Genomic DNA, 26286 nt, shown 5'->3' on the forward strand with positions numbered 1-26286 from the left:
ATTGGGAACATATCCCCTGTTTTTAGCATTTGGAGTGTGACCAAAGTCAATTCCACTTTGAGTTGCTTCATGGATGAATTAGGCAGCTTCCCAATTTGTCTCGGATGAGTAACTCCCTCCTATTAAGGTCATCCGGGTTTAATTTAGGCTGTACAAATACAAATATGGACAGTGCAAAACCTTGCATTTTGAACTACTTTGCGTGTATTTGTACAGTATATATTTGTATTTGTACTCTTTCCAAACTAATAGCGTAAAAGACTTAAACGTCGCCTCTCTCACCCTCTTTCCGCTCCCTCCCTTCACTCTACTCGATTCTTCTTTCTAATCTTTTTCTTTCTCCCGCAAATTACAGGAAATTTGGTCCAGGTTCTCATTCCATTCCTTCACGGCTTCACCTTCCCGCCAATTTCTTTTGAACGGTACTTGTATCCTTCTTAATAATCTTGTCTTTGTCGATAATTAAATCCAGAAGCAAAATCAAAACAAGAAGAATTCGCTGGAAAAGTTACAGGAATTACAGCCTGAGTTAACTTCGTCTGTTGAATTGCAGAAAAAGCTTGAATGGAGGGTCAGTAAAATACCGTCCATCATAAGCTTTCAGTTTCTTTTTGGTTTTTACTTTCCAGACTAGTACTTCCGTCCCTTGTTAATAATTAATGCTCACGACTCTGCATCTTTTTAGGTGAATTACCTTCGAGATGGCAATGACTTGTTGGAAAACAAGCACAATGAGCAGCAGGGAACAATTGACAGCTTGTTTCAATCAAGGAAGAGTTTCATAAATCTTATCAGGGTAGAGCCACGGTTTTTACGAGAAAATCTCAGGTTCGTGCCTGATTGATGGAAACGGTATGATTAGAGTCTATAAAATGGCTAGCACACTCATCAAAAGCATGGGTGACAGGGTTATAGAGAACCTCCTATGTCCAAAATTAGTTCCACCTAGGAATTTAAATGTTCAGACCATTTGCTAGAGCCTAGATAATAAGTAAAGCTTTGCCGTGCTATTGTTATGTGTTTCTGATTAAGCCGTTTCTTTTTCTGGTATGGGTGAAGTCAAAGTGCTAGTTCGAAATTTTCAGCAGTCCTCTGTAACAGGGAAGATAATTAATACCTGCATATGGTACAAGAAAAGCCTGGATGGTTGTGGAAAATAGTGTGTAAATAATGATCTTTTACCCATAGAATTACAGTCTTGTAGAGAGAAAAGAAAAGGTTGAACTAGACCTTCGTTTTCAGTTGTTTTTCTACATTTTTTCATTGTTTCAACTAGATGTTGAAGTCAATGGTGTCTTAAGTATGGCTTAAATTGTTAAGAAGTTTCTTGAATTTCGGCAACTCATTGTACCAGTACTTCCTATACATCCAGCCAAGGGATATTCCTTGGTTACTCATCATCTCTATGAGAGTTTGGATTTACTGCAGCTTACTGAATCCTGTTTACCAAGGATTGCATGTCTATCGGTTTTTTTTTATTTTTTTGTCCTTAAACTAAGAGCAAATTTGCTCCAGATTTACAAGTTCTGTTGTGTTAAAGCTATTGTCTAAAATACCTTGCAGTTTGCATTGTTATGTCCTGGTTTCCAAGGCTTGGTTTATCAGGAAATGTACTCCAGGCTCCCAAATAAAATGATATGCCATTCACATATTTTATATTATTTTCCAGGACTCATGAGATGAGATATTCTGTTGAATTGAGAGATAGAAAACTCACAATTCTTTAAGGAAGCTACTTGTTCACTTATTATTTGAATTGGTAGAAAAGTAATCTATTTCCATCAGGTAGGCAATGGACAATATAAAGCAGCTTGTGAGTGAAAAAGAGGAAGTAGGCATTTATCCATGTTCTTTTATTTCTCATGCAAATAACACAATGACTATTTTAGCCATAAAAATTCATTCTTACAAGGGGCATTTTTGTCCCATTCAAGTGTTGGCAACTTTCCCCCAAGGTGGGAAGGTTATTTACCCCCAGGAAAATAAACTTTCCCTGGTCCTCACATAAATATGAAAAAAGAACCTGGGATTGGTTCCCATTGACCAACTTTCTCCCTTCTCAAAATCCAGAAAAAGAAAGCCCCTTATTGTTAATAAGAATTCAGATTTTGTCCTCACAACCCTTTCAGCCGTGCATTGGGAACTTCCCATGAATAAAAATATAAGTATGGAGATGTTCCCAATACACAGATGCAAGTGTTGTGAGGACAAAATCCGATCTGTTTACACATGTATGCTTTAGCCAAACTTCAGTGGAATTGACCTTTCTGACTGTTGCATCTCTTTTTCGTATTTCTTTTCTGGTACAATAATTTCATACCCAACTTTCCCCACTTTTCTAGTGGTTGAATTGAATAATAACTTTGACAAGGTTTCATCCGTAGAGAAAGGATTTATTGGTTTGCTTGGATCCTCATTAAATTGCTTGCAGAGAAGTTAGCTCAGACTGTAAATACAGGATGTGATTATAGAGAATTTGCTTGCAGAGAAAAGACTTGGTTTTAAGATTGGAGCTTTAGCCTTTATTTTCGATTTTAATTTAATCATATAATAAAGTTCTGTTGAAAATTATGTATTTCAGGCATGCATTTTTAAATGCAGGACATGAAGATAATTTTACGGAAGATTCGGGATGCTCTGATGAATATGAATGCAGAGGTCAGAGCCTGAGAGGGATGATATTAGTTATTTGATTGACTGTTGAAACATTCAAGATCATATTGGGTTATTCATCCTTGAACAAAATTTCAATTAGAAGCTAAAATTTGATGATGTGTCACAACACTATGCAGAAGTCGGTTCAAATAACTGTAACCACTGCTATCCTTTGCTCTGCTATCTTCCCTAAAGTATTCAGTGGTGCCGATGGTTATAATCATTTGAGCATGTAAACTTTTGCAGGGGAGATCTCTTTGGCAGCAAGTATCTGAATACGTCCCATCTCCTTGGATGAGCACTTTTCTGGACCATATGTCACTAATTTGTGGTCTTTATGCACACCCATAAACAAACCATATAAAATCTTATTCGTTTTTTATATTTCTACTACCCATCGTGGGGATTCCTGTCAAGAAGATTATTTCAAGCACCTTATTTCTTCAACTTTTCTGTCTTTGTAAAGAGCTTTAATATCTCTGTACGTATACTTATCTAATCACTTTGTTCATGATTTGAACTGAACTAATGCCAGGACAGAAAAGCTTCTGGCGTGGTGCATTGTGCTGGAACTGGAAGGACAAGAAGAAATTACAACATTTAGCAAAAAGGAGGTGGAAAGATACGTATCAATGGGTATGATGTTGGAGATCTTCCTCTCTGAGAGTCAAGTTGCTTAGATGATCCTAACCGCCCTATGTATTACGTAGTATTGAATGGTTAAGATCGTTAAATTAAACTTCATGGTTCATACTAACTAATTTAAGGACCCATTTGGTTTAAGGGAATAGAGATCTAGAATCAAAATTAGAATGGGCCATTTCTATTCCTACTGTTTGGTTAGACGGAATCGGAATCCCATTTTCATTCCTGGCGGAACGGCCCCCATTTAGGGGAATGGTCATTCCCTCCCTTCCCTGGGCAATGAAATCCTATACCAACCTGTATGAACCAAACAGACTGGGAATAGACCATTCTGACTGTGATTCCAAAAGATTTCGATTCCAATTCAATTCACTGACACCCCAAGTGAGGATCTGTATAGGTGCTTATGAGCTGCCTTGCTGCTGTGCTGAATCAGATGCGCCAGGGCTATAGTGTGTAATATTCCACAAGAGAGTGAAACAGATTTCGTATGTAAGGCTCCTGGATTGTAGAAAATACAGTGTACTTTTCACTCCTGCTTCAGTTTCATAGTAGTTTCATGTTCGATCAAGGCAGACAAAATTCAAAATTTCAAATTACTCTGACAGAATTTCACGCTGGATAATTTGCACGATGAATTCCATCTTCCCCGAATTCAATTGCTATAAAAATAGTCTAATCCTTATCTGTATGAGACCGATTGTGTGTAATAACTAGCTCAAGTGCTTGCAATTATACCAACATGTCTATAAAATTTGGCCATATAATGATTGTCAAAAGATCTTATTTTTACATAAAAGAAAGCATTGAACTCTGACTTCAAATTTAAAGTAGCCTACTTAATACATCCTTTGAAAATGCCACAATACCACCAAGGGGATCTTATTTTTGTAAGTGCATGTCTATTCATTAAAATTATGCCAAAAGTGTGAAAGTTAGTGGAAAATTCCATAAAATTAAATCAACACCAGGTAATTAGTCATTTACAGACATCGACATAGGGAGGTTTCTGTACAAAAATGCAAAAAGCTAAGAAGAGGTAAAAGATCAAAGGAAGACAAAGAAGTGTATGTTACAAAGATCTTAGAACTGTAAAAAAGATGATTACAATGAAAAAGAACATTATGTCCCACTAAACATCTAAAAGACTACCTTTTTTTATCGAAGACTACCATTTCTCCATCTGGATTCTGCTGAGCTCTTTCTCCACAACACCCTTATCACTGATCCCATGGTGTTTGAAGTCAGTAATGTCACCATGGAGTGTGGCTGATGGGCAGAGTCATCTCTAACTCCATGAAGGACTTGTCAAACGAGAATCTCTAAAGACTGATGTGCCCCCTGATGCTGCAGGGGAAGGAGAAGAGGCACTATAGTGGGTTCCATACACAGATACTGGGGGTAGATTTGCAGGATGACCTGGGTGTCCAGTAGGAGCAAAACGTGATGGACTGGCTGTAACAGCCATCGGTGTGGCAGTTGTGGTCTGAGCATGCCCAGCAGTTCCAAAACTTCCTCGACTTGTATGTGGAATCTGCAGCATGTAACTTAACCAGAAGTTAATACATACCTCCTAGATCAAAGCTGCAAATACCTTGTTTTTCAACTGTGACAAGGATAAATGTCACAAGGTAAAGAATGCTTGGTACTTTGTGGGATTGGTATGCTTTGGGGTTGGTATGTTTACCATCAGGTAAGGTCAAATCATATATTACAAACACAATAAAATATAGTTGCGTAAGAAGTTATAGTATTGATACTACTAAACACGAAATATCATGAAATGCTAGCTAATGCAACCATGCAACTAATTTATAATTAAAATAAAGCATCAGCCAGAAAACACCGGAAAACAATGTCCGAGTTTGGAACAATAATGTTAGAAGATTTGGTTAAAAGTTATACATTATATGCTTTAGTGATATTAAAGATAAATATTGAAAATTTGAAATAACAAGTATAATGAAAATGATTGCGAAGAACTTAATTGAACAGGCTACAAGAGTTAATAGGATCTCTGGGGCATTGTATTATGGATTTACTAATTAGTTATTTTCAAATAGAGGCAATTAACAGTGGCTGGTTTTAATTATATTCCTTAATCTAGGAATAGTTTAGCCCATGAGATGGCGTCTTGGGCATAAACTTCTTTTAAGAGAAGTTAGGTTGGTTATCCTCCTTTTCTGTGAACTCTCTTGTCCTATTTTTCCTTTGAATGGTAATTTTATGGTTATCCAAAGAAATGCCACTTCTCTTAAGGTTTATGTGATTTCTAGGTGATCTCCATAGTTTTCAAGGCACCAAGGTGAACCAATGCAACGGGGGAAGGGGTGCCTTGCCACTTAGTTGCCTAGGCAATGGGTTTTTTCTTATAATAAAAAATTATAACCCTAAGGTAATTCCCGATGTTCTATAGTAGCAGCAGTAGTCTTTGACTAGTAATTACCATAATCCTCATGAAATAAGTATAAACCTCATCATATTCAAAGTGCCAACGTGAAGATAGGCAATAGCCAATAGGGGGGCACCTTGTTGCCTAGTTGCCTAGTGATGGAATTTTTTTACATAGAAACCATGAATCCAAGAGTAACTCCCTAGGTTCCAAGCAACCAGCAACCGTCTTTCATTGATAGCTATCTATAACCTTCATAAAAAGGTATAAGCCAATAGTGGGGCACCTTGTTGCCTAGTTGCCTAGTGATGGAATTTTTTTACATAGAAACCATGAATCCAAGAGTAACTCCCTAGGTTCCAAGCAGCCAGCAACCATCTTTCATTGATAGCTATCTATAACCTTCATAAAAAGGTATAAGCTTAATATTAAAACATAGAAAATCAACATATTTATGAGAAAAAAAAAAAAGAAAGAAAAGAAAATTTAGAAAATAAAGGGGCTGGCAAATGGGTGGAAAGAAAAGAATATGATGATGATGATTAAGAGTTGATTGGACAGGATTTTACGTTTTTTTATCAGTAACTCAGAAATGATTTTATTAAAATTATAAGAAAGCAGAACAAGAAGTTGTGAAAGATACAAGTAGACACTAGGTGTCTAAATACAACTGAGCCCAAAAGCCAAAACATAGTTTGTCTCTGTACCCCTTGCTTAGCTAGACCATCTGCCAAATTATTGGTGGATGTTCTAACCCAGTTAACTTGAATAAACATGTCCCTAGAGAGCCATTTGAACTGCCTAAGATCATTCCTTAGGTGCCAAGATACTCCTTCCCCCTTCTTTAGCCAGTCCACAACTATTTTGGAGTCACCTTAAATAACTAACCTTTCAAAGCCCAACTCTTTGGCTTTCTGAACTCCAAAAACAGCTGCCAAAAATTCTGTTATTGCCACATCTCCTTGTTTAATTAGACAGAATTTCAAATTCTTCCTTGCTTATTGGTTAAGGTATTGAAATCTTTGAGGGTTCAAGACAGCACACACCAACATGTGTGCTGATTGAACCCTAACAGAAAAGAAAATAAAAAGAAATAAGCATGAACATCTGTTGCTCCATTGTGATCTCGTCTACTGGATTTGGGTAAGACTGATTTAAAAAGGCACACCTCGCACAAGCGAGGCACATTTTAGGGTAGGCACCTTACCCAGGTCCTAGGTGCACGCCTGGTGTGCCTTGCGCCTCATCTCAGGCATGCGCCTTTTGAGAACCCCCTATTTGGTAGTGTTGTTCATTCATTCATCCTAATATATCTTCTTAAAAATCAATTAAAACTATAAAACCATTATTTTTGTGTGAGAACTAAGAATTTAAGACCTAACATGGACTTGTTTGGGCTTGCCTCGAGGGGCATGGCGCAAAGGCAGCTCATAGAATCAGGAATGTAATATGTTTTACATCACATTAGCTACTTCAAGTAATGCAATTTAGAAAAAAAGAGATTATGGGTTTTATATGCTTGAAAATGTTTTATATATTTGATTTTATTTTTAAATTCTCATTTGAATATGCTTAAAATGTTACATTTATGTATTTTAATTTTAGATAATAGGTTTTCTAAAACATTTATTTTAAAATTTAAGTTTATACTTTTTTGAATTTTTTGCCTTTTTTATTTTTTGACATTTTTTATTTTTTAGCTTTTTTTTATTTTTTGCACCTTGCTTAATAAGGCGCATGCCTCGCCTTCCGCCTTGCACCTCAGGCACAAATTGACTCCTGCGCCTTGCACTTTTAAAACATTGAGACTACTGCAGCATTTTGGAGTGAAATTGTGTTTCCCGGCTAGTGTGAAAGAATTCTTAGAAACTTGGCATGTAAGGGGGCTAAGCAAAGCTGGAAAAGTAGCTTGAAGCAATGCCTCAGCAGTTTTCTGGGCAACATGGTGTGAAAGAAATAGCAGAAATGTTGAAGGGTGCAGAGAACAAAAGAAGTGTTCAATAAGATTTTGGGAATGTTGTCTTCATGGTTGGCAAATCACTCTCTATTTAGAGATAAACACACAAGTTCATTTTTTTATCAATATTCTCTTTTTGTAAGAAATATATAGTTGTTTTGTGTTTCAGGTGGGGTGTATTGGGTCTGCTTCCTCCCTGGTACAGAATTTCATTGTACAGGGTTTTCCTTTGTATTTGATTTCCTTATTGTTATTGTTATTGTTGTTATTATTATTATTGATATCATCATCATCATCATCATCTAAGCCTTTTTTTATTGGAAACAGTATCTTTCATTAAAAATATCAGTTAAACATCGTACACTGTCAACCACTAAAAATCTGAGTGTTGACACCAATCAGCTTCAAGAATTACAATACAGCCCAAAAGATAATTTCCCTGAAGGTCCCCTACTTACTATCTGCCAGAGTTGGTTGACCTCCTTACCCATTTGAATAATACCCCGGCATCCCTTGCCAAGCAAATCATTTCCCTTATTTGTTGTCTAAAAGTCCATACACCCAAACTTTTTGTCTGCAGCCACCCTATTAACAATTTTGAATCCCCTTCCGCTTCAAAGTTCTGAAATCCCCATTGCTTGGCAAATCTCAGGCCTTGTAGGAGAGCCAAAATTTCAGCTCTCAGAGAGTCTCCCACTCCTATGGGACCAGAATATAGTGCCACCATTCTGCCCTCCCCATCCCTGAAAACTCCCCCAGCTCCAGAGGGTCCTGGATTACCCAAAGAGCTTCCATCAAAGTTTAATTTTACCCTTTGTTGTGCTCCAGGTGTCCAACAAGGCTGAAATACAAGCTGTCTGGTTGAGGAATTTGCTACAGCTGACCACCCCCTGAGTATATCATCCACTGAAAAGTCCTTGAATAAGTCACTAACTTTCAACCAGTGTATAACTTTGATGGCTACACAGTCAATGATTTGTTCTGTTGATTTTTGTACCCCTTGGAAAATTCTGTTATTTCTTTCCTCCCATAAAGACCAAAGAGTGATTGCTTTTGTTGCCCTCCATCATAGTTGTCAAGGCGACGCCTAGGTGACAAGGCACCCTTTGAGGCTCGCTTCGCCTAATCGCCTAACAGTTCTCTACTTCCTACTATAAAAAACTTCTTTACTCATTCTTTTTTTAGATTATAATTAAAAAATAGACATTATTAAACTAAAATAATCATTTTGTGTGTTTATATACTAACTTCTTTTTATTATTTTCTTATTTATTAGAGTTTAATCAACACAAACATTGCTAAATGCTGTATTGAACCCTCAAAGACTTAAAAACCTGAACCAATAAGGGAGACTAAAAATTTTATCTAATCAACATATTTTCATCTTCCATATATTCTTCTTATTCTTCTTCTTCTTCTTCTTCTTCTTCTTCTTCTACTACTACTACAATACTTTTTATTTTCTTCTTTTCCTATAACAAAAATAAGGGTTCAGCCCCTATATTTTTTGAATTTTATTTTCCTTCTTCCTTTTCTTCTCATGAATATGTCGATTTTCTATACTTTAATATAAAATATATACTTTTCTTATGAAAATCATGAATAATTATAAAAAAAAAAAAGGTTATGGTACCTAGGGAACTACCCTAGGATCTAGTCGCCTAGCCTTGCCTTGGTGCCTTGAAAACTATGCCCTCCACATCATTTTACCCCTTTTCTTTGATAGTAAGAAGAAGCTTGGGTTAAAAAGGCTTGCCACATCCAAGGGAGGGGTCCACCTACAACCAAATAAGGAAGAAAACCAATTCCACAAAAAAGAAGCAAAGGGAAAAGATAGTAAAAGGTGTAATTGTCTCACCATTTCCCAAGCAAAGGCAACAAGCATGAGGAGAGAGGCAATGATTCGGCCTCCTTTTTTGTAAATTGTCCAAAGTAATGATTTTTTGGAGCACCACCTCTCAGCAAAAGGCTCTTATTTTGGGGGGTACAGGATTACACAAAACTTCCTATGTAGGAAAAGAACCTACTGGGTCCGAGCAATGAAGGAGGGCGAAGAAAAAAGATGCAAAAGTAAAGGAGCCAAAAGGGGGAACCGGCCAAATTCTACTATCCTAACAAGAAGGATCCAAGAAAACAGTACCAAGAAGGGAGATAAGATCATCTACTATGCCCATTTTAGATTCCCTTAACCCTAGGTCCCAGGAGTGTCCCCAAGCCAGACATCCTCCCAGAAACATACTTTGTTACCAGCACAAGCATCAAACCTAACCAGCGAAAGGAAAGAATCAAAGAAGGTAGCAAACTGTGAATTTCTTTCCAAGGAGAAGCTTGTGTTACCCTAGGAATGCTTGCAATTACAGTGTGCCATAAGTTCTCTTGTTCCAAAGGATACCTCCACAACCATTTACCCAACAGTGCCAAATTCCTTAGCTTGATGTTTCCTATCCCTAAGCCTCCACTACCCTTACTCTTTGACACCACCTCCTACTTTACCAAATGATCCATTTTTTTGAACCTTTCCACTACCAGACCCCAAAAGTTATTAGAACTCGAGTTCCCCCCCCCCCAAGGGGAGTCCAAGGTACTGTAAAGGCCAATCTCCTATCTCACAACCGAGCAATCTAGCTAGGCTTTCTACCTCCCCTCTCTCTTTATTTAACCTTACTACACAACTTTTGCTCCAGTTTACTCTGAGATTGGGGACCTTTTCAAAAAGTGTGTTACCAACCTTTGTAGATTAATCATTTCCTCCCTTTCACCTTCACAAAAGATAACAATATCATCTACAAACTGCATATGGGTAACCACCACATCCTTCCCCCCAACTCTCTAACCTCGTAACATGTTGTTCGCATCAGCCCTTGATATCAGATCACTAAACACATCTGCTACTAGAGTGAAGAGGAATGAAGATAGGGGGTCACCTTGTTGAAGGCCCCTTTTAGCTGGAAAGAAGTCTTTGGCAACTCCAATGAGCAATATGGAATAATGATAGGAGGATATACAATCCTATATCCATTTACACCACCTCTCTCCAAAGCCTCTCAATCTTAAGATTTCTAGAAGAAAATCCCAGCCCACCAAATCATAGGCTTTCTCCAAGTCCAACTTACACACTAGCCCAGTGTTTTAAAAGCACAAGGGCCAATTTGTGCCTTAGGTGCAAGGCGCAAGGCGCAAGGCAAGGTGCGCGCCTTTTTAAGAAAGGCGCAAAATTACAAAAAAAAAGGTAAAAAATAAAAAAAAAGAGTCAAAAAATTCTAATTTTTTTTAAATATTAAACATAATGTTAATAAAAATGTAAACTTAAAATTTAAAATAAATGATTTAAAAAACCTATTATCTAAAATTAAAATACATAAGCATAGCGTGTAAAGTGTATTTAAATGAAAATTTAAAAATAAAAGCAAACATATAAAGCATTTTCAAGCATGTAAAACCCACAATCTCTTTTTATCCTTAATTGCATTGCTTCAAGTAGTTAATGTGATGTAAAACATATTGCGTTCTTGATTCTATGAGTCGCCTTTGTAGCACGCCCGAACAAGTCTATGTTAGGGTTTGAAATTCTTATTTCTCACATAAAAAATAATGATTTTACAACTTTCATTGCCTTTTAAGAAGATATTTTATTGCAATGGATGAATGAGCAACATAAGCAAATAGGGGGTTCTCAGAGCTTCGAAAACCCTAACATAGACTTGTTTGGGCTTGCCTCGAGGGGCATGGGCTGAGGCGCAAGGCGCACCAGGCGTGCGCAGGTGCACCTTTTAAAACACTACACTAGCCCTTTTTCCTTTCTCCTCTTTTTAAACTCCACACACTCACTTGCAATGAGGATTTGGTCTATTATCTATCTTAAAAAAAAAAGGCGTCCCAACCAAGGTTTAAAATTTCAATATGATACAACCTGTATTTGGCATATCATGTCGTATATTTTACCTGTCAATACACTTATTTAAAGGTGTTTTGAAGAAACCTTTTTTTTAATAATTAAAATACATAGAAAAAGGCCCAGCCTGAAATTTTGAAAAATAAACTAAAAAAAAAGCACAAGGTTTAAAGTATTGATACACCCCTTCTGGCATATCGGAGTGTATTGATATTTTGAACCTTGGTTCCAACTATATGATGTTGGCTACATGAATCCTGTTTTGTCATTTTGTTCTGTTCTGTGCCAGTATTGGTTGAAATCTTAAAGGGTTAAAGACTACATAACTAACTTGTGTGTTGATTCCAAAACAAATAAGAAAATTATAAAAGTAACCAGTATACGAATTATAAAAATATTATAAACCCTCCTCAAAATCTTGGGGTTTGGGGAGGGACAGATGCATGCAGCCTTACCCCTAAATATACACAGAGAGGCTGTATCCAAGATTTGAACCTTGGTCACCTAGGTTGCAATGGAGCAACTCAACCATTGCATCAAGGTCCACCCTCCAAAACATAAAAATATCTTTTGTAATATTATAAATATCGTAAATAAAAATATAAAAATACTATTTAGTGACTTATACAAAAATATGTAGGCACTTGGGCAAGGCGACCTTCCAAGGGTACCTTGTTGCTTAGGTGTCACTATGACAACCATGGTGATATCTTGTGACCTTGGGGATCCCCATCCCATCCTCAAGGTAAATACTCTTTTCATTTCTTATTCAATCAAGGCAAGAAAAATGAAACCCATACAATATATAAAGGGAACCCCTCCAATCAAAAGAGGTTTTCTCATGCACAAAATTATAATTTAAAATATATTGGCCTATGATTTTTAAGTGTTGATATAATCTCTTTTGGATGTGAGCAAGCTTGCGCGTTGCCTTCTAGTCCTCAAGCAAAAACTATACTATTATTAATAATTCAGAGAGGGAAACCAAAAAATATAGCAATGGTTGAACCGTTGAAGTCACTAAGCCAATTTTCTAGTCCCCCAAGATCCGTTGAATTCTGTTAAATTGCTTTTTGACATTCAGAAGCAATTTAGTTATTAGCTGCCTTCCAGGTCTAGATGCCAAATTATGATATTATGGAGGTTGAATATAATTTCTTAAAACTATTATCTCAGGCTATACCTACACAATAAATTAAAACTATGACAAGTATATAATATATCAAGGGTAGATGTATTAAGTAGATGAATCTCAAGGGAAGAAAGAATGCAGTTGTTCAAAGGGTGGAGTGTTGGAAGGGATAGAATCGTAGTGACACACATGCAATTTGCAGATGATATCATTATCTTTTGTGATGGGGAGAATAGAATTTGGTTGGAGAACTTAAAACTAATGGTGAAGTTGCTTGAAGAATCTCCAATTTGAAGGTCAATTGGACTAAAGCCTAAAAGCATGATAGCAAGAATAAATATAGGGGAAGATGAACTAAGGCATTGGGCAGAAGCCTTGGGGTGTGCTTGTGGTGAGTAGCCAATGAATTATTTAGGTCTCCCCTTTGTGCAAACCGTATATCTAATAGTCGGAACCCAGTAATGTAGAAAGTGGAAAAGAGATTACTAGATTAGCCATCTAGAGTAGGAATTAGAAGGAAAGTGATATGTTCGGTGTTTGTTGATAACTCCTGGGATTTGGGCTTGAGAAGAGGTCTAAGGGATTCTGAAATGGGGATGGTTGAAGATTTGATCACTCAGTTAGGGGAAGTCTTTCTTGATCGGTCCTGTAGAGATAGCAGAATTTGGAAACCTACACCTTCTGGTTTTTTCAATTGCTCTTCTTTCTATAACATTTTGCTTCAGATCTCTAACCTTGTAGGGAACTTTCCTTCAAAGGAGGTGTGGGGTAGCCCTGTACTCCCCTAAAATTCAGGCCTTTTGTTGGGAAGTGGCACTCCAAAAAATCAACACCTTGGATTTATTGCAGAAAAAGAGGCCATACATGTGCTTCTCCCCCCATGTTTGTTGCCTCTGCTTGGGTTCTGGTGAGACAATTTCACATTTACTAATCTCATGTCCCTTTGTGTTCTTTTGGTCTTGGTTCTCTTCTCTCTTTGGCTGTAGGTGGACTCCCTCCTCAAGCATGGTGAACCTCTTTGATCTGACTTTTTACAGGCAACCAACGGTTCGTGGAAGGATTATGTGGGGAGCCACTAGAACTGCTGTATTGTAGTCAGTGTGGGAGGAAAGAAACAATAGGATCTTTAAAGGCAGATGTAGATCCAAGGAAGAGGTTGTGGAAGGAATAACTACTAAGCTTATCCATTGGTTGAAATCCTGTGATCTTTTTAAAGATTTCTCAGTTGAAGACATTTATAGAAGTTGGGGTATTGTGGCATCTACTACTACTTCCAAAGCTATGATACAGGAAGTTTGGTCCCCACCAGCACAACAAAGGGTGAAACTGAACTTTGATGGAAGCTCTATAGGTAATCCAAGCCCATCTGGTATAGGAGGTGTTTTCAGAGATAATGAAGGCAAGATAATGGCTTTGTTTTCAGGTCCAATAGGAGTTGGAGATTCCTTAAGAGCGGAAATCTTGGCACTACATCAAGGTGTAAAACTGGCCAAACAGTTGGGGCTACAGCAGATTGAGATAGAGGGAGACTCCAAGTTGGTAATTGGGTGGATGCAATCAGGGCAGCTGGGAATTTGGCAATATAGACAGCTGATAAGGGAAATTCTTAGCATAACAAGGGAGGTGGGTGTTTGGTTCAAGTGGGTAAGGAGATCAGAAAATGGTTTTGTTGACGCCCTAGCAAAACAAGGGACTGTAAGGGAGAGTCTTTTTTGGGCAGTTCTGTAATGTTTGATGTTTATTGATCAACCTTTTCTAATAAGGGTTGAATTCTGTATTTCAGGTTAATTTATCTCTAATGAAAGTTATCGTTTCTGATCAAAAAAAATATCTAGAGTAGGAATTATATCTATCTTGAGGGTAGGTTAACTTTGATTAAGTCCACTTTGGCCAATCTTCTCGTGTATTACCTCCTTGTGTTCAAGATGCCTTACATGATTGTTAAAAGTATAAAGAAATTGATGAGAGAATTCCTTTGGGAACCTGGGGAGGGAAAGAATGATCATTTGGTTAGGTAGGAAGTAGAAACAAGAAGAAAAGAGGACAGGGGATAGGGAATAGGTAGTATTACTAAAACAGAATATAGCCTCCTTTAGAAATGGTTGTGGAGATTCCCAATTGAGATTGATAACTTGCATTCATGGGCTCTCAGACAAGGATGGGATGCTGGATTACGGCATGGAGTTACCCTTCACTTTGGAAAGTCATATCTGGTGCTCTTCTTTTGTTTCTTATGCACACTAGGTATGACCTTTCCTTTGGTAACAAAATTAAGTTTGGGAAGATACTTGGTTTGGGTGAAAGATTTGTTTCCCTCTCTCCATACTATCCCTAACCTTGAAGGGTAAGCCCATCTTTGACTTTGTTATCCCTTCTAGGCTTCTACCTCACTTTTTGGGCTAGATTGCAATTTGGGTTTTAGGAGAAATCTAAGAGAAACTGAATTTCCTCTTGTTACTAATCTTCTGAAATGGTTGGAAGGCTGGTTTTGATGGGTCTAATGGGGACAAACGTCTGTGGGCTCCAAACCTTGATGGAAGTTTCTCTTGTGCTTCCCCGGGTGAGGACAATGAAATTGCTTTCAGACTTTACGCTTGGTGACATACTCAGAAATTGGGGGCCAGTTGCACTTTCTTCTTCCAAAAAAACAAAAAACTATTAAAGAGTGGACAGCCCCTGGTAGAGGATGGTGGAAATGAAATTTTGATGGTAGCAGAATGGGCAACCCGGGGCCATCTGGTGTTGAGGGAGTAATAAAAGGTGAAAAATGGAAGTATTAGTGCAATGTATTAAGGCCGATACAAGGAAGTTCAGTGAGGGTAGAGAGGAGGGCAGCAACTATTGGGGTGCAAAAAGCTAAGGAGATGTGTATTAGAAAGGATGAAGACAACTTTTTTTTGGTAGAGATGATGAAGACAACTTGGTGCTTCAGAAATGAAATCAGATGATTTAAAAGGTTTTCGAGGGATATGTAAATTGAGGTTCAAGGGTTGGGTGGGATAGCAGAATCTATTTTGTTCTCTAATTGATTGTATTCACAACCTGTTGTTTTACTTTCTATATTTTCTAATAGGCATATAATAGCTTTGTTCATATTCCATGATACATGTGCTTCATATGTAATGGGATTATGAGAAGCATCAGGATCAGTGGAAACATTTCATTTTGCAAGAACTAAATAGTATACACACCGCATTATGTTGAGAAGAGCTATATGTGGGCCTTCTAAGTGGAGAAGCTGAAGATGGAGAAGTGCTACGCATGCGTTGCAGATGGCGGCCATGTGTATTAGGATTAGAGATGTCTTCTGCTTCCCCTTCTAGATCACCACTGAAATTACCCTCAGAGCTTATCCTAGGAACAGCATTTCTAGTGATGGATCCCAAGTCAATTGTACCATCAACTTGAAGAGGAGCAGAAGGGCGAAGCATTGATGCTTGTATACTGTTCCTTTTCTTCATTTCCTCCTCTACATTTAAAATCTGCAGGAAATTGAGAAATCTAGTGCTTAGTAGTTAACATTCTACAAATTAATATTACTTTGAATAGATATCATATTGCAAAGTACAGGAAGTCAAAAACTATCTTTAGAAAAGCAGCACTATTTTACAAAAGTCTCTTCCTATAGATGGTCAAGAAGAAAAATGAAATAAAGCTTACCTGCTTTAGCATTTGTACTAGATTATGCTTCTTTTCGTTTAAAACTTGCAATTTCTCCTCAAGCTCAGCTTTTCTTTTCTCTTTGTCACTCATTACATCCACATTCTTGCTTACCTGGCATGTAAGATATGATGAACAATTAGTACAGAGGCAAAATGAATACAGGAAAAATAAACAAAAAAGGAAATATTGTGCATGCCCATTTAATTCCTCACAAAATCAACATCCATGTAATGTTAGTTTAGCAACTTCTAAAGTAGAAATGTAGCATATCACAGACAAATATAGCATAGTACTCTGGCTTGATCATATCACATGTGGTCATGACCTAGACTGAATCCATAATAGAAACAATGTAATGCTTCATGCTCAACACAAGGATCTTTCTATAGCTTGCATGCTGAAAGAAAGTGGTTTATGAAGGAGAATATACGCAAGTTCATGGATTTGATCCATGACAGCTATGCAATGGAGAATTGCCTGTGTAAATGCATGCAAAAGGACAGATGATAATTGGAGTAGAGAACAGTATATGAGTCAGTTGGTGATTGATGATTGTTCTTACTAGGCCACCATCATTTATCCTCCCTAGGCATTCTCATGTGCCTCCCCCCCCCCTCCCTCCCAAAAAATAAATAATAAATAATAAATAAAAGGTAATTTATTGGAAAAACGGGAAACTTCAACTATATCCAAAATTCTTTAAAGCAAGAAATAGTAGCTACTAGGATGCTTCAATTTGCTACTAAAGTCAGGGAAAGTCCACTTTGAAGATTGACAAATAGAGAGAACGAATTAGGAGGAAAACATGTTTTTGAGAAGAAAAAGGAAGCAGAGCCATGATGAATAAGCAAGGATCATGAATATCACTTTGATTTGATGTTGCAAAGACAATTCTAAGTAGGAAAAGCACTTGTAACTTGCAGATTACTTTTTCTTTTACTTTTTTTTTATTGTTTAATATAAATTAACATCCATATTCATTATTTACTTATTTATTTATTTTTGCCTACAGAAGTCTTAAAATTCATATCTTTTCAGCTTACAAATTTGAACTCTGACTCCTGCAATCATGTCCATGCAAAATTACCCTAAGGGTGATTGAGCTCAACTTTCTAGATGCAATGAAAATGGATTGTTTTGGCGACAGGTTTAAATTCTTTCCTTAATAGTTTTCGGTTTTTCTTTATTCTATAATACTTATTTTGATTTATTCTTTGCGATCACTCACAACCACTCAATTCCAGAAGAGTTTATCACTTCATTGAATGAAAGCATGCTGCACCAAACTGCATTTTCTTTTTCATCAAACTTGAGTGCAATATAACTCTCTCTAACACAGATGCTAATGAATCGACTCTCAAACTGCCACTGGGATATCCTATAAACAACTAATTTTCTAGTTCCTTAGGATTGATTACGTTCATCGAACCAGCAAATTATGTAGCAAAAAACAGAAGATATCGGTGAGACCAATAAACCTCCAACCCCGAAACAAATTAATGTATGTGGTGGTCTAAATTGGCCTGACAATTATATGTATTTGTGTTCGAAACCATAGATATTCTTGTATACGTACTCCTTACCTCCATGAAGGGTTGGACCGAGTCCACCGGCTTCTCTTCTTGTAAATCCTTGGGGATACGGCCGCTTACGCTACCGCCGCCACCATCTTTTGGAGCACAGGCGCTCTCTGGGACGACAGTGTTTGTGGCATAAGACGAAATAGAGCCACCGAGTTCTCTGGATTGCTCAGCACGAGGATCGCAGTCTGCTTCATTATGATCTTTGGCGTGTTCAACTGTTCCATGCTGGGATGGCGCATCTTCAGAATTCCTGGCGATGGTTGGCTGGGATTGGGGCTCAGAAGCGAGACAGAGCTTCCTCCCGTTTTGTTTGGAACAGCCACTGTCTCCAACGCCTTCCTCTTGTTTGAAATCAGGGTTAGGGTTGGGATTTGAGCTAGTGGGGGCGGTGGTGCTGGAGATGCGAGACAGAGCTTTCTCCCGTTTGCGGAGGAGAATCCTGAAATCTTTGAGGGAAATGCGAGGGATTGGCATGAGCCATCGCCGAGGGACGTCGGGCACCCTGTGCAGGTTCCCTCTGTACAGTGAGATCGCCACCATCTCGTAATTCGAATATCGATTGATCAAAAACGACGACGACCGCCCTTTCTGTTCCGTTTCCTGTCGCTTCCTTCTATTCGGAATTTGGACTCTCGAGTTCCGATCTCGGATTTCGCCCCTTTTCCTCCTCTTTTGATGTTTCTCGGCCGCCTGAAGGTGAAGGGCGCCACCTTCGTGAGGGAATGCCTTTTTTCTTCGTCCGATTGGAATCTATTTTACACCGCATCCCACCTTGTATTATATTATACGTTTAGGAATGAGCGTTATTCGGTTAAAATGGAAACACCAATCGAAAATTTGAGTTTCGTTTGTTTGGTTTTTAGTTAATTTGATTTTTAAATATTTCGGTTTCGGTTTTTAAAATTATAAATTCGATTAATTGAACAAATATAATTTTAATATATAATATATAATATATAATATCTAACATATAATATATAATATATTATATATTTATATATTAATATATTAATATCAGAATATATATTTCATAATATATAATATATTATATGTTATAATATATATATAATATAGAATGTATTATTAAAATTTGATTTTAACTGAAATAACCGAAAACAACAAAAATTTTGGTTTCAATTATTTTATTTTTCATTGGTATTTTTTTAATTCGATTTCTAAAATTTCAATTTAATCAATTCAATTTTTAACCAAATAAACCAAATACTCACCTCTATACCCCACACGCCACAAAACCATTGGTTGAATCCGACACTGAGGTCTGTGGTCTGTGGACCTGTGGTGGGTAATTTTCCTTTCCATGATATTGAGTTCGTGATTAATAGGCCCATGCCATCCCAACTAGGGTTGGCCCATGGGCCAAACTATACCCTGCAAGTTAACTGACCCAGCCCAAGCTTTAGGCCAAATTAGGCTGGGCTGACTTCCAAAGTACTTCTCTTGGGCTTAGATTGGGCTGTCATCCATATTTTCTCTACTTATCATGCCTAGGGCTGTAATCTATTAGATTTGGGCCGTATTAGATTTGGTCCATGGGCCGTATCATATCTATTGATATTTGAACTCAAATTGGATTTTGATAATAAATCTGATTAAAAATGACAAAATATTATATTTTATTAATCAAATGAATCAAAATGGTCTGGATATTATATATTACTGATAAAATGGAAAATAATTTCGATGAGAATTGAACTTGTGGCTTAGTTTGGAAGGAAAATAAATACAAAATTGTAGAGTACAAAATCTTGTATTTTATTTTATTTTATATCATTTGTACTGTACATATTTGTTTTTGTATTATTTCCAAACTGAGTTTATGAGTCTTTAATTAAAATATGGTTTTTCTTTTTGAAACCTTGAGGCAAATTTCATTCAAAGTATAGGGTGATCGATCAGGGTAAGGGTACCAATAGATTGGTTTTGGATTGGACTCGTCCAAATCAAAATTAATTTATTTAAACGGATTGGACGGCCCAATAAGACATATTGAAATGGATAAATTCAATAAAAGATAATAATACAGGTGTCAGTGGACCAAATTTGCATTGGATCCAATCTAAATTAAAACCAATTTGAATAGATTGGACTGGTCCAAAATGGTTCATAATATTCATTAGATTGGATTGAATTGGACCTGGTCCATCTATAATGAATTCATATTGGACTGCATGGGATTAAACCAAATCCGTTCAAATTGACACCCCTATATGGGCCAGTCTATTACAAGATCGACATGTAAAATGAGGCACAGAAGAAATAAATTCGGCAAGGAGCTTTGGACAATCCTGAATGATAAGACGAATATTCCACAGTAGCTCTATAAGTCTGAAGTACGCAACACAATGGCATCACTCCCAATGTAAATGAACCCATAGTCACGGATTTAGCAAGCAAAAGCCCCTCAAGAACTGCTTGAGCTTCAGTCTAAGCGGGAGATGAGCTATAAACGCCAAGACAGCCATCCAAGATCCAACTAAGAAATTTCCATCGTGGTGTCGAATTGCAATACCCATCATCGGCTGAGAATGATTCCAAGCTCCATTAGACACAGGCATGAGCCATGCTATATATAATTGTAGGTGTTATTTTAAATATCTGCATAGTCCTTGACTCCGTGTATTAGGTTGTAGACAGATCAGACTTTCAATTGCATATTTGGCATACTCAAAATTGATGTGATGGAACTGAGGGTTTGTTTGGTTTGCAGTTGGAATTGGAATTGAAATTTAAATAAAAATCTTTTAGAATCAGAATTGAAATGGTCTATTCCCATGCTTTATTGGTTCAGAAGGAATCAAAATAAGAATTAGAATAAGTTGGAATAGGAATTTATTCCTAAGAGAGGTGGAGGGAATGGTCATTCTTTCAAATGCAGGAAAGCCATTTCACCAGTAATGAGAATAGGATTCTGATTCTCCTTAATCAAATAGTTTGAATCAGAATAGAGCATTCTAATTCCAATTTCAAACCTCTATTCCCACAAACCAAGCAGGCCCTGAAGTTCAATCAATCCACTCTAATTTCCACTCATTCATCTTTGTGTTTTCTAATTGGGTAAAGCGTTAATGTTTAGTTTATTCCTAGTTTAATTCTCAGTTCTTTGTGGAATCAGGTGCCTAGCCTTTTCTAGCATCAAGCTTGACAGGGCCTCCTCTCTTTTTGGTTTGGTGCTTTTCCTGTTTTAATTATTTTGTATCCCAAAAATTGGATGAATTAAAAGGAAATATAAAGTTTATATCATTTTTGTTAAGAAAAAATAATAATAATATCATAAATTAAAAAATAAATAAATAAATAAATATATTGATATAGACTACTTTACTTTATATATAAAATGCATATCCCTATGAAATCCAAATCCACTACAAACAAGATGCTACCAATATAACTTCTAACACGATGATAACCGCACATCTCAATACGATTGCCGTCTCATAAGTACAACCCACAATGACACGAAAAATGTTTGAGATGTACAAGCTGAATAGGTAACAGATTCGGACTCTATTTGGATGGCCTACTTATATTATTCTCTAACTGGTATTTGATTCCTTAAAGTTGTGTTTGGTTTGAGGGAACCTACCTTTGCCCATATTTTCTTTCAAACCAAACACAGCATAAAAGTTCCATTAACATTTAGGGACCTTTCGGTGGATTCCTCGATCCTTATCCCTTCTAATCTCATTATATCTTCTCATGAAATTGTGATTTGTCCTTGTACCTTGTTTGGTTCAAATATTGAACTGATAGATGAGTGTTTCATAAGTCATAAGGGTACAAAATTGTGTCGAGACTTTATTCCATTGCGTTTTGTACCATATATTGACTAGATCGAATCAAGACAAATCGAACACATGATTGGCAATTTGATCTGGGACAAGTATATGGTGCAATATCAACTCGAAGTTAATTTCCTTCCACCAAAAATATTTGTCATTTTTTTTTTCATTTGAAAAATTGGACATGTGCTAATCATTTAATCATTTATGTGTATGTGAGCAATATATATATATATAACATAATCAATATTCTCAAAATACATGGGAAACACTCCAAATCACCTATTATTTGTTCCCACATCTATACCCACCAAACACCATTGCCATATATTCGGAACATATCCCTATGAATAAAAAGGGAGATATTTCCAACATGTAACTATTACTTCTCGTAGGTTGAGATGTGGGAACAAGTAGTGGGTAGTAGATCCAAGCCCCATGGGAAAGACTAGAAAAGTTACTATGGCTTAGTTTGGAAGGAGTACAAATATAAAAATGTAGAATGTTTAACATTGTATTTTGTATTATTTTGTATGTATTTGTATTTGTACTCATTCCAAACTGAATCATAAGAATTCATCAATATTGGTTAAACGTTAAATCTGGATCTCAACCAATCACATTAAATTTGATTTATTTTTCATTGGTCTATGTTTCACACAATGTAATTTCACGTTTAACAAAATATATTTATTATTATATCCAACCATCTTCATCTTTTGTTACATGATGCAACAGATGCATGTACACCATAGATTTTGCCTAAAGTGTTGACGTCTTGATTAGACTTTCTATTCTCTTGTGGAAAACTACTAACTACCATTTGAATTGAATGTATGTTTATTCCCTTGGTCTATGGCAGCCTTGTATTTGGAGCTTTCTCATACCTATATTAGTTGTCTAGAATTCCAGTTCTTCAATTCAAAATTGTCTTTCTTATCCAAGAACAAATCAAATTTGTCCTAAAAATATGCTTCATTTAGAATTGTTCGATTACAAAAAAATAAAAATAAAAGCAAAATTTTCTTTGGAAAGTATTAGAAAAAATACTTGAGGTGCTTTAGAGGTGCACTTTGCTCGCACTTCGTGTGCACCCGCGTGGCTCGCGAAGGGTGGCTTTGGTTTTGGTGCGATGCTGACCATTGATCACCGTTGATGAGATCAACGGTTACAATTCGATCGGGCGCGATCAAGACTTTTTAAACAGTCGCAATGTTTGAAATTGTGACTGTTCAAGGTGCATTCTCTAAACCAACACTTACTTTTTCTTCATACATCTTCATAAAATATTTAAAGAGCATGAATCAGACTTCAAAAACACACATTTTCGATTGCTGGTTATAGATTCTCGCCAAAGGCTCTATTGTATCCTGGGAATGGATTTGTCTATAACCCAACAACAAATTCAGTGAAACTAGGGGGAGTAAATAACATTCTAAAGACAATGTCTTCAGACACATTTCAAAACTTCTCCTCCAAAGTTACAGTGACCCCATTTTCCAACACAAACTAAATCATAAGAGTTCATCTATAGTACATTCATCAATATTGGTTAAACGTTAAATCTAAATCTCAACCAATCACATTAAAATTGACTTATTTTTCATTGGCTTATGTTTCACACAATGTAATTTCACGTTTAACAAAATATACTTATTATTACATCCAACCATCTTGATCTTTTGTTACATGATGCAACAGATGCATGTACACCATAGATTTTGCCTAAAGCGTTGATTTCTTGATTAGACTTTCTATTCTCTTGTGAAAACTACTAACTACCATTTGAATTGAATGTATGTTTATTCCCTTGGTCTATGGAAGCTTTGTATTTGGAGCTTTCTCATACCTATATTAGCTGTCTAGAATTCCAGTTATTCATTTCAAAATTGTCTTTCTTATCCAAAAACAAATCAAAATTGTCCTAAAAATATGCTTCATTTAGAGTTGTTCGATTACAAAAGAAAATAAAAGCAAAACTGTCTTTGGAAAGTATTAGAAAAAAAAACTTGATTTAACAAACACAACTTTAAAACGCATTTTACCAAACATTGAATTAAACCAGTTGGTTTGTTAGGTAAGTTTTCAAAGGGAAATATTTAAATATTGAATGATCATATAAATTGAGAGTCCAGTAGCAAGGTTTGGTACAGGGTTTAGGTGGAATATGGGAATGATTACATGGTTGATCCAGAGCATCCATATTCCCTATTATTAGAGGCTCTTAAGACTTTTGTTATTTAATTGTTATGATACAAATATTTCCCATGTGAAAAATCTAATGTCTAGCCGTGTTTCAACTAAGGATTTAAATCATTTAATTTTGTAGCAGTAGGCATCACATTTTGACTAATTTTGTTTAGTCATTCATCACAATTTGACTTGTGTGCCAACCTTTAGTTCGGCCCAAAATAAAGGATGAGCTAACACAATCGGTCTTGATTTGCCATGAAATCTTTTAACTTGCCCATGTCAAAAATTAGGTGACTCTAAGTAAGGCGCTGTTAATTAATGGACAAGGGTTGGGGCAGGTTAGACCCAGTAGTCTTGATTGAATAAATAAATGTATAGAACCAAGAACTAGTCCAAAAACCCTTTACAGGTCTAATTCAGAGCAATTATTAATCTAGACTATCAGGTCTAACTCAACAACACTATTTTTATTAGGACATGCTATCAAAGCCTAGAATAGATTTAAGGACACATGATAAGAATCCATGCCCTATATGATTGGGTTAGTTAAGTTCCAATGGATCTACTCGATTCATTAACAGCCCTACCAGCATAAATGTTTGAAATGACTGAGTGGGTGTTTGGTTTTATGATAATACACCATGTTGTGTTGAGGCATTCGATTGACTTGTGATGTGAATTGATTCACACAATCTCATGAATTGGTCTACATCATAGGTCAATTTTTCGTTTACAGGCCCATATATGTAAGCACAGGCCCACTGAACGCCTCAACCAATCACACCATAGACCAATTTTTTATAGAAAAAATTCAAACATTTGAAACCCCACAAACATGTTGCACATTCCATATTTTTCCAATTTGATCAAAATTTCAAGACAGAACCTTTGGGCAATAAATGTTTAGGTTATATTCGGTTTGAAGGAAAAGGTAGGAAAAGGATAAGAAAGTGGAGGTTTTAATATTTGTGGAAACCAATGGAAATTTAAGTCGAATGATTATTAAAACAAATAAATCATCTGACTTATTAAAGAGGTCATTATTGATACCTACCGGCCACTCATCTCATCCATTCAACTAATTAATTGATTAATTAAATAACCTTCACAAATCATAAATGTCCGTTCTACCGTTCTGCGTATATTTGACCCAACCAAAGATTATATATATAAGTAGAAAATCCTTGGTCAATCCCCATCTTCGTGGTCGTAAATTTCAAGCGAAACATGGATCTTACTCTAAAGAGGAATCGCGTGGTTGGAACTTGAGAGGGACCCACTAGTTAGAAATTGGAACAGACTTTGATGAACTGAATGCATCATCTGTACTCCATTTTTCTTAAATCGATTGAAGAGGCTTTACCAAACATTTGAAGGGGGAAGTTCACATCCCACCGACCTTGTATTCTGTGCTGTGGGGATTGGGGCATTGTGGGGCGCTGATGTGAACTCTTTGAAGGGGGCCTCCTACCGCCTCAGGCCCGTAATAAATGCAGGCCAACCAAGAAAATTTTGACTTCTTATTTGTTAACTTGGAACCATCTCCATGATCCATGGACTTCTGGTTATGGGCCGGGCCTTACATCGAACCCGTTTTCGCTAAATGTGGGTCCGGTCCATCCCGATTGATGGATGTAAATACACCCGCAGAACTATTCCAATTCCATGGACCAGATCGATTACCCATGTACCAACTTACATCTCTATCATTGTTGCTATTATTATACGTTACTCTTTTTCTACAGTGCTTCTTTACGAAGGAAACGACGTGACAGGGGATGACACAACACAACGTTCCTCAGTCATTGCTCTCATGTGGCCCACCTGTTAATCAATCAAGTCCACTATTCAATAGACACGTGTCCCTGAAGTCTTAATTAAAAAGTATTAATCGGCCACGTGTCAAAAGGCTGCAGTTCGAAAAAAGCCTCCTATTAATTTACGTAAATATAACTTTTTATTTATTTTTATTAAATAAGTTTTTTTTTTAAATGATTTGTTCTCATTTCTCAGTTCGCAGTTCTCACCCACTAACTGAAGATTAGTAAAGGGAAGTGGGTCACAAACAATGATGGGAGCGAAGAAGGCGAGCACAATGTACTGTACCGGTCGTGAGGACTGGAGAGAGAGAGAGAGATCGGGGCATCTCGGGAGTCGGAACACGTACGTAAGTCTTACACGCCAAAATCGATATCGTGGACGCAGCTCTGCCGCTGGCCCGCTTCTGCCACTGGCGTCTCTCTGCTTTTACCGATCCAAACCTCCATCATCCCACTTACGCCACACGTGTGAACAAATCCGATCCAATCAGTGAACGTGCGGGCCCCACGCTTCCAGGAGGAAGATGTCGTACGCGGGCAACTGCCGTTAATGT

At 36.9% G+C, this 26286-nt stretch overlaps 1 protein-coding gene and 1 long non-coding RNA gene across 7 annotated transcripts; one reads left to right on the top strand and one right to left on the bottom strand.

Moving 5' to 3' along the window:
- The first annotated feature begins 259 nt into the window (after nt 1-259).
- On the top strand, nt 260-7594 carry LOC148854089 (uncharacterized). 5 transcript variants are annotated; one of them, XR_016112966.1, is made up of 5 exons: nt 295-571; nt 686-828; nt 2602-2658; nt 3191-3291; nt 7458-7594. It is a non-coding gene; the product is annotated as an uncharacterized LOC148854089 (long non-coding RNA). The 5 variants fall into 5 exon arrangements; XR_016112967.1 differs by lacking the exon at nt 7458-7594 and adding an exon at nt 3701-3847; XR_016112964.1 differs by lacking the exon at nt 7458-7594 and adding an exon at nt 2902-2986 and having other exon boundaries at nt 2602-2810; nt 3191-3395.
- On the bottom strand, nt 4228-18769 carry LOC148854090 (tRNA (Ile)-lysidine synthase). 2 transcript variants are annotated; one of them, XM_088984816.1, is made up of 4 exons: nt 17920-18769; nt 16334-16447; nt 15865-16155; nt 4228-4834 (listed from the first exon to the last, which is right to left on the bottom strand). In XM_088984816.1, the coding sequence occupies exons 1-4, from the start codon at nt 18457-18459 to the stop codon at nt 4589-4591; spliced, it is 1191 nt and encodes a 396-aa protein (XP_088840942.1). In that variant the 5' UTR covers nt 18460-18769; the 3' UTR covers nt 4228-4588. The 2 variants fall into 2 exon arrangements, with proteins under 2 accessions (XP_088840942.1, XP_088840943.1); XM_088984817.1 differs by having other exon boundaries at nt 4228-4847; nt 17920-18665.
- Between the last annotated feature and the right edge of the window lie 7517 nt (nt 18770-26286).

This window comes from Nelumbo lutea, chromosome 4 (genome assembly GCF_056320005.1).
Source record: "Nelumbo lutea isolate HS-2025 chromosome 4, American lotus-T2T, whole genome shotgun sequence".
Lineage (NCBI taxonomy): Eukaryota > Viridiplantae > Streptophyta > Magnoliopsida > Proteales > Nelumbonaceae > Nelumbo > Nelumbo lutea.